This window comes from Aplidium turbinatum, chromosome 13, assembly GCF_918807975.1.
Source record: "Aplidium turbinatum chromosome 13, kaAplTurb1.1, whole genome shotgun sequence".
NCBI classification, from domain to species: Eukaryota; Metazoa; Chordata; class Ascidiacea; order Aplousobranchia; family Polyclinidae; genus Aplidium; species Aplidium turbinatum.
In genome coordinates, this window is record NC_137484.1 from 3,756,800 (window position 1) to 3,768,443 (window position 11,644).

The following is an 11,644-nucleotide window of genomic DNA, read 5'->3' on the forward strand; positions in this document are numbered from 1 at the left end:
GTTTGTTGACAAATTAATGTTGATGAGATATGAAATGCGGCACCCAGCTACAGTTCTTTTGCCAATTGATACTACTAATAAGATTTTACAGACTGCTATATTTATTTCGTTTTTATTTTCAATTTTTGTGAAATAAACAAAAACTTTCTTAGTTTGAACGAAGATTGGACATTTGTGTCTGTGTTTAAAGTATAACAGTGTCCATTGTTTTTCCGCAGACGCTTAACCTTAACCTCGATTAAACATGTATGGTGTTATGTTTGAACAAGTACAGTGTGTTATTTGTTTGGAAACCCTTCGCCCTCCTATCCGCATGTTGCATTGTGGACACAACTTCTGTCAAGCTTGTCTTGTGGGCCTATGCGCTGGTTGCGACGACAAAAGGTAGTTTAACAAAAAACATATTACAACGGTAGTGTTAGGCTACGTGATGTGAGTTAAAAACTCCTTGTACAATGCTTAATTTTCAACCATGCTTCAGCAGATATACTTTACTAGTAGGTTATACAAATTGTCTGAGTAACTTTAGTCAGGCTTCAGTTTGCGAGGCTTGAAAACTTGTTGATCATGTAGCTAGCACTTAGCAACAGTTGATAATTTTATATCTTTTCGAACCGTCGATGATCGCGGCAATACTGCTTGTTGTCTAATTACAAGTTATCCAGGTCGAATAGTGCGTCATCGTGTGAGAAGTAACGATAGCTAAGAAAAATTAAATTCGATTTATTTATGTGAAGATGTCCTGTTTGTCGAAGAGAGATTATACTGGAACAAGAAAACGTGGATATGTTGCCCAGAAACCACACTTTAGAAAACGTTATACAAGAGATGAAAGAGGTAACAGATAGGTATTTTCTTTTTTTACTGCTAGAATTGCTTTTGTCAGACCACATCACAATTAAAAATACAGTCATCGTTTATTGCTTTAATCCTGATTTCCAGGCAGCAAATCGATAGCTTTTGCACAAAGCGCTGTAAAAAAAACGCTGATATGCCTTTCACGATGTGGAAGATAAAGAACTCGACCTTCAGCAATGACTCCCAAATGTTTGTCATTTCTGCATTTGTGTCTACTCTTTGAGCTTTCAAAGCTTGTTCCGTTGTCAAAACGTATAGTTGTTAACGTTAGTTTTGGGTGTTTAGAACTTTTGAACATTTGTATTGGTTAAAATTCAAATAAACACAACTATTTGTTCATTGATTTAATTTGTTAAAAAGTTGCTTCATTGTGGGAACCTTTATCCTCGGATTGAGTATGCTTCTTTGTGAGCTTATTCCAGGCAGTTGTACATGCTTGTGGGTTCCGAACTATCGACTGTGTTGAGGTCTCGAACTACTGACGCAGGCCGAGAGTGAAAGCATAGCCTGATGTTCCGCTTTAAAGCAGTGAGTTTGATACAGACCCCATGAGCATGAGTTGGCTTTATTTGCATGTCATGTTCTGTGGTGCATTATTAATGATGATGATCACAAAAATGAAAAATGATAATGCTTCAGGTGGAGAGCTCTATCGTCCGAGCAGATGGTCCGCAACCGCCTCTTGGTGATGACGCGATAAAGCAGCTGAAAGGTAATGTCAAGAGCATCCAGGGGCGCCGTAACGATTTTTGACTGGGGGGGCAAGATCACGAAAAAAGGGCACTTTTGTTTACTAAAAGGCCAATTTTTTTTCAAGTTTTAAGATAAAATATAGCGATAATGATAATCCGGTATACAAAGAAGGGCACCATGCTATGTTATAATGATGTAACCTACTGTCAAGCCTTAAAGTAGTGCTTGAATGAACCGCCGGTGCTACCTCCTCAATCGGCCAAGTTTGGCCGCCGGTCTCTTCTAGCCAATTATTCAATTTCTCAATAGAATGATCGTGGATTAACTGTCGAAAATATGTAGTATCAAAGAGTGACGCAAAATTAGGTCAGCGCGTAATAATCGCCACTGTTACATTGTGCGGGAATATTTGTTATTGATGGAATATATCCATCTGCTGCGATCGCCAGCGCTGTAAGTCTTGTTTGTAATTCCCGACGTATATTTTAACAAAGTCTTGCGAAGTGCTAATTTACATCGGCTGGCAATTTTGTCGTTTTTATGTCGATTCGATGTTGTCGGACATTGAACCGTTGTTAAAAAGGAGAACTAAGTTAGTTGACATCAATGGGGAAAACATTTTTTTATCATATTTTGCAAAAATTATGCTTCTTTTAGCAATGTCTTTTAGTAATGTACATCATTGAAATAGCTAAAACCTCAATTGCTAAGGCAACAGGGATCAGATGTCAGTAGATGTAACAGAAAAAATATTTCGCACTTGCTAGTGCATCGTCAGTTTTGATAAAGGGTAGTTAAAGCCTACAAGTAATGTTTTAATTATTAAAATACTTATTGTATTACCTTGCCGTCATCGTCAACACATGTCGAACGTTGTTTTTCGTTGTTAAAAATAATTCTAGGAGAGTGGCGAACTTCTATAAAATCAGCCACATTGGATACACTCGTGCGAGTGTCGTTTGAAATTCAAATTTTGAATATTGAATATTCAAACTTTGAATAGTAGGCTACTGGATTACAATCCCGATAAAGCAGTTATTGCGTGGTGCAACGATTCTATTGTAGGACGTCGCCCAGGCCCAGACTTCACAACGCTAAGTGATCATTTTAGCATTGTTGCAAGTTTAACTCTATTTACTTGTGCTATCGTTATTTTTATTTTGTATTTTGGCCTCCAAGCACGCAGATTTGGCCGCCGAGAAGGAGCTCTCGGTAGGCTACGATGGCTGCCGAAAAAAAAACGAGTTTTAAGGCCTGTATACTGTGTTGCAAAATTTTGTGCCGTAAATATTATTTTGAGGCAAAAATGAAAGATTATAATTAGGCTAAAAGCGAATAGCAGAAATTGTTATATTGCAAAATGTGCAGTAGCTTACATGACTTTAAAAGGGCACCATTGCCCCCCCCTGCCCCTCCATCTGCAGAAAGTTTGAGGGCAGGGGGGGCATTCGCCCCCCCGCTTCCGGCGCCCCTGAGAGCATCATCGTTATTACAAAACAATAGCATGGATGCAAAATGAATTGTTTTGTGTTATTTTAATTACAGTACAATTAAGATGCAAGTAAACTGAAAAATACAATCAAATATTCAGGGTAACTTGTCTACTTGTCTTCAATGTCTACCACGGGCATCCTTATCTTACTCTCAGCAGATACTTTTGTAATTTTTTACCACGTGCTTCTGAATATCCCTGCTGGGTACATTTTAAGAACTATTTCACAATTATTTCATGTTGCCTTTGTAACAAATAGGCCTAAGGGTTGAAAGTAATTGGAACGAACGATGATGAGCAGGGATATGAAATATTATAGCAACGGACTGATGATTGAAAAGGCTACAGTTAAAGTGAAAATGTAGGCCATGGCTAAGTCATATAGCTTTTTACACCTATTTACGTCAAAACGTGTTTTTCACAAATCACCAGTGGGCTTATTTGAAAGCATTGAAACTATTATGTTTTTGTTGTTGCAGATTTAGGAGTTTTATCCCAACAGCAGAGGAACTACCAAACGGCGGCAGAAATATTCCAAGTTGTGATTGGCCAATCTGATGGGTGGGACAAGTTAAAGGCGTGCCTGAGCCAGGCAGAATGCTACGTCGACATGAAACAAGAGAAGAAAGCTCGATCTGTTTGCCAGCAGCTCGTATCTATTGTTGATTCGAGCAAATATTTTCCTTTGTCAAGCCAGACTTGCCAAGATTGCGACGAACTTACTAATAATTTGGCTTTGAAGTTCATAGACAATAAGGTTTTCGAGTCGGCCATCTTTTTGGCGCGATGTAGATACCTCGTGATCAAGCATCTAAGAGATGAAACAAACAAGCTAACCAAGTTGGAAAATGTTGGCTGGTTAATGAATCAAATATGCAAACAGATGTTGGACGAAGATAAATGCAAGTATTGGAAGCAGCAATATCCCCTCATGGAAGAAATACTTCATTTCATGCAAACATTAACAAATGTGAATGTAAAGCGCAAGTGTATGCAAGTGGCTTGGTTTTTGGGACGTTTTGGATTTTGCTGTAATCAAATGAAAGATTGGAAGAAATCAATTAGTTTGAACGAGCAAGCCATTACTTTGATGAAGACCGCGTTCAGTGTTAGTGATGCGAGCCGATACAGAGTGTATGGAAGTTGCCATTCCAGCTTGGGGGTTTCCCTTCAGAATATAGGAAAGCTGCGTCAGGCTAAGAATGCTTATAAGGAAGCCATAGACATTTACAACCAAGCTTGTGATTGGCCAGATGAAGAAAGAAAAGTGAAGAGCATCTCCAACTTAGAAAAATACCTGGAAAAGGTTAACAAGAAAATAGCAAGACATAACTTCAGGAACTGAAAAACTTTGCCCAAGCACATCATACGGGATAGCCACCTGGGAGAATCACAAGTCGGAGGCAAAGAGTTTTTATAGGCTGAGTGTCAATGTCAGCCATGCCTTGATGCACATTGCCAACGATGCATCAAAACTTTTATGCGACAATAAAGACATTTGAGATGCACTTTTACTTAAAGTTTTTATAGCCTTCCCTCGTATTCTTATGGAAGTGTGTTGTTTTGAAAATTGCCCTTCAGCATGCATGAATACAGGAAGTTTACTGTTTATAGAGAGCGAAAGCTGTGACGTCACACATCCCTAGCAACGCGCTTGCTGGTTCCAAACTATAAATTCTCGCCTTAACAACGCTACAGAACTCGCTACTAGTTGAGGTTTCGTTTGCCAGTTACTCGATTAAAATGGTTAAGTTTTCTATTACTTCTCTTGTAACGTATTTTTCTGATGAACCTAAATCTATAAACCGTGGAGAAAATCACTATAAATCAAATCATGTCCAGTCTATAGACTTTTTTGAAGGTTGTCTCAGAGGAAGTGTACATGCCAGCATGAAAGACAAGGTTTATAAAGCTTCGGTAAGTACTTGACTTACCGGTATCATTTATTAACATTACAGTCTCGCTCAAAAGTTTAAGACCACCTGTCAAAATTTTGGATTCTTACAATAATCTATGGAAATCATTTTAAATGTTATGTCATATTGGGTTTTATGCCGTTACTGCAGTATTATGTAATAGAGCCTTCTGTTTAAGTCATTATGAATGAGCTATTTCTTTCAGAAATAAATAAAATTTAAACTCTTTTTCAAGATTTGTTGCTGAAAAAAATGGGCAAAAAAAGGAGCTTTTCAGCTGTGGAGAAGTCAAAAATTGTTATATCAAAGGAAGAACGGTACTCAGAAAGAAAATTATCCGAAAGACTAAAGTTCAGCAAGACAGCAGTCCATCAGGCAATAGTTAAATTTAAAAAATTTGGAAGTTTAGTGGACTTGAAAAAGGGTGGTAGACCCAGGGTTACTAATCCCAGAGATGACCATGTGATGAGGAGGATGGTAGTGTGCTCACCCACGTGCTTTGAGGCCAAATTCATCACTAAGACGGCTTTTTATGGTAGATGTACTTACATTTGTACCTTTACACAACAAATCCGATCTATTTTTTTTTACTGGAGCACGTGGGTGAGCGCACTACCATCCTCCTCATCACACGGTCATCTCTTGGACTGGTAACCCTGGATCTACCACCCTTTTTCAAGTCCACTAAACTCCCAAATTTTTTAAATTTAACTATTGCCTGATGGACTGCTGTCTTGCTGAACTTTAGTCTTTCGGATATTTTTCTTTCTGAGTACCCTTCTTCCTTTAATATAACAATTTTTGACCTCTCCACAGCTAAAAAGCTCCTTTTTTTGCCCATTTTTTTCAGCAACAAATCTTGAAAAAGAGTTTAAATTTTTTATTTCTGAAAGAAATAGCTCATTCATAATGGCTTAAACAGAAGGCTCTGTTACATAACACTGCAGTAATTGCATAAAACCCAATATGAGATAACATTTAAGATCTTCTTCTTCTTCGTTTGAACCTTGTTCTTCGCCACTTCAAGGGTCGAGGGGCTCTGCCTTTTACCACCCTTGGGCAGTGGCGGCGACGCGGTCTAGATGTTTGGGCAGGTGTCGAGCAGCCATTGAATTGATTCGTCATCCAATTCACGCAGACCACGCACACCATTTAGCGCATGGTAGATGGCGCAGTTACAGATTGTGTGGTCTACGGTTTGTTCCTCCATGCCACACTCACAGATCGCGGATGGAGCCATCCCCCATTTGTGCATGTTGAAGCGAAATAGTCCGACGCCAGTACGCAGGCGGTTGAGCCGCACCCAGGCCTTCCTTGGCAAATGCATTCCGGTTGGGTGGTTGCTGGTGTCGGAGATGAAACTTTGGAGTCTTGAGGAGTTCTTCTTCCACTCCGAGCTCCATTGGTGGTCCGCCCACGTAGCCGCACTGATGGATTGGTCTTCAGCACTTTTCATCAGGAGTTGTGCGGCACGTACAAATGGGTGTCTCGATTTCAGTCGCAGAGGTTTCTCGTTCACAGACTCGTAGAGACTTGAGTAGAGCAAGTGGTTGGGGTTCGTAGCGCGACGAGAGAGAGACAGGATGGCTTCTTCGCGACGAAGCTCAGCTGGTTGGATGCCTGCAAGGACAGGGAGATTTTCCGATGGTGTAGGTCGCAGGCATCCTGTCACGATACGCAAGGCGTTGTTTATGGCAGTGTCGATTTGATGGCAGTGGGCACTGCGGCTCCAGACAGATGTCATTTAAGACATAATTTATTAATAATAATAATAATTAAAATATAATAATAATATACAAAATATATAAATATAAATATATATATAAATATTTTAATAATTTTAATAATAATAATAATTTAATAATTTAAGATAGATGTCATTTAAGACAGATGTCATTTAAGATAATTTCCGTAGATTATTGTAAGAATCCAAAATTTTGACAGGTGGTCTTAAACTTTTGAGCGCGACTGTACATCACGTTGAAATGAACACAGAATTTATTGCAATTACCCAAACACATATAAACCTAACTGCATTTTATTAGGTCTAAGCAGAAAATCCTTGTGTTGCAGGTTGAACTATCAGGAGATGCAATTGTATCCACATCATGCGAGTGTCCACGGGGCGGATATAAATGCAGCCATAGTGCTGCTTTAATAATAAATGCCAATCACAACATAAGTTGCACTGATACAGAATGTTCTTGGAAAAAGCCAAAAGCAGTAACAGATGTAAATGTAAGTACCGGTGGATGAAAACTCTATCCCTGGTAAAATTGTTTGAGCTAAGTTGTAAAGTAGCAGGCTTAGGAACTTGAAGCCATAGTGATATTAACAGTAGTATTATTGTTTATTAGCATCAGACCAATAGCTCTATATTTACTACTAAACATGCAAAACAAGATAGCATTAATGTAGTTAACAGACAATACATAAATGGCTATTAACATCTTTGTCATTTGAATAATTGTCACTAAGCCAAATCTCACTTTTTTGAAATCTAATTTCAGGTTAAAAGTGTACAGGAAATGTACCCACTTTCAAGGGAGTACACAGCGATAAGCAGAGAGACAACAGCAGAAGATACTAATTGGCTATTTTCTAACCACAAAAATATGGACAGTTCACTGGTTTAGCTTGGTTAATGTCCCCAGAACCCCAAGTTGAAAAGTTGTTTATACCAACTATAGAAGACATAATTCATTCAAAGCAGTTTGTTGAAAATAGTTGTCAAACAGACTACTTGTTAGATCAACTTCCAATATCAGAAGAAGATATCATCAAGGTGAACTCTCTCACAATAGGTCAAAGGGACAATTCATCTTGGCACCAGCTGAGAAAGGGAAGATTGACAGCCAGCAACTTTGGATTAGTGTTGAATGCCAAACGTGTGACACCATCTCTCATAAAAAGGATATTTAATCAATATGACCTCAGCAGAGTGCAAGCGATTAACTGGGGCATCAACCATGAGAAAGATGCAATAGATGCAATGCAAGAAATAATGAAGGTGGAAGTCAATCCCCCGGGTCTGTGGCTTCATAAGTCAGGCATCTTGGGCGCTTCGCCTGATGGTTTAGTCAGCAACAATCATATTGTTGAGGTTAAGTGTCCTTACAAATTCAGAAATTCAAAGATCGATGACGCAACAAAATGTGCAGATTTTTATCTATTGAAAGATTCTGCTGGAAATTATTCACTCAAGGAGAATCATCAGTACTGGCACCTAATACAAGGGCAGTTATGTATTACCAGAAGGCCGTCGTGTTATTTTGTTGTCTGGACTTCTCTTCAATGTGTGGTGCTAGAAATTAATCGTGATCCCAGATGGGAGCATAATATTGCCAAATTGCATGACTTCTACAAGACCCACATGATTCCAACATTTTTAACCGGTTGTTGAGATGTAGGGTAACTATTGTATTCCCATTAACACCTCAAAGAGTATTTGTTTATTATGTGTGCTTTTTTGCTTGTTTTGTGATGATCTCAATAAGGGTAAACAGCCTGTTGAGGTTTTTAGTGAATGGTAATTGTATTTCAAGTAATTTTCTCTACTTGGCATTTTTGTAGTATTGCAATAGTCCTTTATTAACGCCTCAAAGAGTATTTGTTTATTATGTGTGCTTTTTTGCTTGTTTTGTGATGATCTCAATAAGGGTGAACACTGAACAGCCTGTTGAGGTTTTTAGTGAATGGTAATTGAATTGAATTGTGTTACATTTTGTGAAGTATATAGTATGTTTGGTGTCAGACTTGTTCATGACTGTGACTTCCTAGTTACCACATTACAATTTCTAACTGAAAAATTGCATTGTTCTGCGGCATTGAAGGTATCAATAATGTTAAACAGTCAGCTGTTTCCACGAGCAAAATTGATAAAGGGTTATCAATGCAATTAAAACATCACATCATTTAGGCCATTTATGAAACCAGGTAATACAAAAGCATGCAAATTAAGCAAGCCATACATAAAGATAAGTGTGCCGTACAGCAGTCACACATACAGTATAGAAAATAAAAAAGTACATTATCACAGTATCTGTAAAACAAAATGATAAAATGAAGGCACCCGGAAGAGAAGTTTTATTTTTCATCCTTGATGGCACTGTGGTCATGACATCTTTATACAACAATTTATATAAAACATGAATAAAGGTTAAAGTGATGTTGGTAATTGTTGCGCTACTGCAATTAAATAGTTCGCTCAAATGTAAGTTGGTATAGTTTTGTCTTAATTTCATTAAAGTAATAAAAATTTGTATAGATATAGACACAACCTTCCATCCACTGAAATACACAATCGAACATTCAAAACGTTTTACATATTGCACCACAATATCAAAAACTTCTCTTGTTGGCAGACCTGTCTCCATGCATAACACTTTCTGTGAAAGATTCTTAACAGTGAAGTGAAATTTGCTGTATTCAAGATTTTTCTTAGCCTCTTTTAATTCTTTTGTCAGCTGTTCATTTTCGATCCGTAATACGATGCTTGCACTGCTTGATCCTATTTGAGGGGAAACATTTTCACTGGATTCTACAAGAAAAAATAATCTTAAGTAGCATAACATGTTGAAGTGTAAAATCAAGAAAAAAAATAAAAAATATGGTAGGGTACCGTATACTAAAAATGACATTACCCAGCCTTGTATCACGACATTTAATAAACCTTGCTCATAATTTCTTTCACTAGCTTATTCTGCTTGTCGCATACATAAAAAAAACAGAACAGTCTAACCTAGATGGTGTTCCCGACAATTTTCACCAAATCAAACGTCATATAAAAACCGTTCAAGTCTACTGAATATTACGTCATGGAAATTCCTAAAGCATGTGCCAAAATTGCACCAGCGTTCATAAGAATTGTGTCAAACCTGTTTGGGCCTGCTTAAACAGGAAATATTACATCAGCTTTAAACACCTGTTGGAATGACTTCATAATTGTCTTTCATTATTGCGTCACAGTACTGCATACGTGAATTTGAGATATTGCTATCTATTCTGGTCATTTGTAAAATGATTGTTTGAAAGTTGGCCGCACATTTAACTGTTGGCTTAGTGCTTGCTAGCTGGACAAAGGTTCCGTCTTTTATCCAAGTAATCTGTTCTGTAGTGACAGTTTTCAGTGGTGTACGCGTTGCACCCCCTCGTTTTCGGTAGCCGTGGGCTAATTTTTACAGAAATACACTTTTTAAAAAGAAGTTCAAGTGTGTGTTTCTTCGGTCATTATATGCAGACGAACGGATCCGGGAACTTTAAGTTACAATTTTCCCACGAAGAAATTATGGTTTACCGCTGTGACCAGATGGTAATGCCTACCTGGAACAACATTGTCTGGGTCCAAGGTGATGTCAGGGGGTGCTGCTTGTGCTTCTTCTACTAATCTAATCTTCTTACTAGGGTTTATTTCTAAAGGAAACAACTTGTTCTTATTTTTTTCAAAAATTTCAGGCCCATTTTTCCGATCACTGTCACGAAAATGGCAACTACACACCCTAGAAGAAGTGGTAGGCTCTTTGTCCTTGCGCCTTATCAGTTGCACCCAGCGTATTTTCTCCTTTTCGTTGCTTGGAAAACGAAAAAATTTGTTGCAGTTATCCCTTTGGGATTGATGATTGCAATCAGGCACAAAACATTGAACCATGTTTCTGTTAACGACGATAACAAACGAAAGAAGATCAGCCGGTATACTGCTGCAATGGCTGATAAAAGTTGTTTGGAACCAAGATGGCGGCGTTGCTACGTGATGACGTCACACTTACGCGCTCTATTGTAGGTCACTCGCAGTCGCAAACGCAGCTTTTTTGTTTGGAAAATATAATGAAAGATGTAAATGCGACGCAACTGTTTCCACCACAAATTTCTTTACGAAATTGTTCAACATTTTTATTAAAACTTACGTTTTTCATTTAATTAAATATAAAAGGAATTAAATTTGCTGATATGAAGCTTCCACGTCAGCCTGGTATGTTTTCGGTAAGCTTTTACGACATCCATAGGCTACTTATTGCATTAAATTAAGTAGCCTACAAACAACGCTAAAAACTATCGCTCTAAAATTGAAAAGGTTTTTTTGCATGTTTGTAAAATACAGCACTTGATGTTGGTACTTAACAATAAAAATTAGCAACTGCGCATTATACCAATTTAGAAAAATTGCCTGGGTTGTTAAGAGTGCATTGAGAAAGTCTATTTTCTTAACTTTTTTTTCGCTCCGATGACCGAGCAAATGCAAACTAATCTAAAGAAAATCACCCCAAACTAGGTTGGACAAAAATCTTTTCTAGAATATACACTCAAAGTGCAACCAGCGCTATTGATTTGAATATTTTGATTTGTTGATGTTTTTTTAGTTTCCGTACACGTATTGTTATATTCGTTGCGTGTCTTACTATCACATGCATAACATGAGTAGCTTATGTTCTTGTACAAGTAACATTGATCAAGATTTTCCCCACTTAAATTTTGGTCATAGTTTACAACCGTAAGCAACAATGTTAAAGTCGTGATGTTATTATGCAGTTTGTTTTTCCTGTGATAGCTCTTTAGCACCATCAAACGCATAATTTCTGAATACAAAATGTTTTTTCTTCTGCTCAACAAACGCGTCACATGAAAAAATTCTGCTTGATTAATGACGTGATAGATAGGTTATGTGGGAAAATTGGAAGAAAACTCAATT

At 37.8% G+C, this 11,644-nt stretch overlaps 2 protein-coding genes across 2 annotated transcripts; both read left to right on the forward strand.

Moving 5' to 3' along the window:
* Positions 1–296: 296 nt before the first annotated feature.
* Positions 297–5,103, forward strand: LOC145782525 (uncharacterized). Its single transcript, XM_082594328.1, has 4 exons — positions 297–384; positions 738–837; positions 1,498–1,570; positions 3,523–5,103. The coding sequence occupies exons 1-4, from the start codon at positions 314–316 to the stop codon at positions 4,386–4,388; spliced, it is 1,110 nt and encodes a 369-aa protein (XP_082450454.1). The 5' UTR covers positions 297–313; the 3' UTR covers positions 4,389–5,103.
* A 1,935-nt stretch (positions 5,104–7,038) lies between these two features.
* On the forward strand, positions 7,039–8,733 carry LOC145782559 (uncharacterized). The gene is made up of 2 exons (XM_082594365.1): positions 7,039–7,197; positions 7,470–8,733. The coding sequence occupies exon 2, from the start codon at positions 7,604–7,606 to the stop codon at positions 8,360–8,362; it is 759 nt and encodes a 252-aa protein (XP_082450491.1). The 5' UTR covers positions 7,039–7,197; positions 7,470–7,603; the 3' UTR covers positions 8,363–8,733.
* Positions 8,734–11,644: the final 2,911 nt, after the last annotated feature.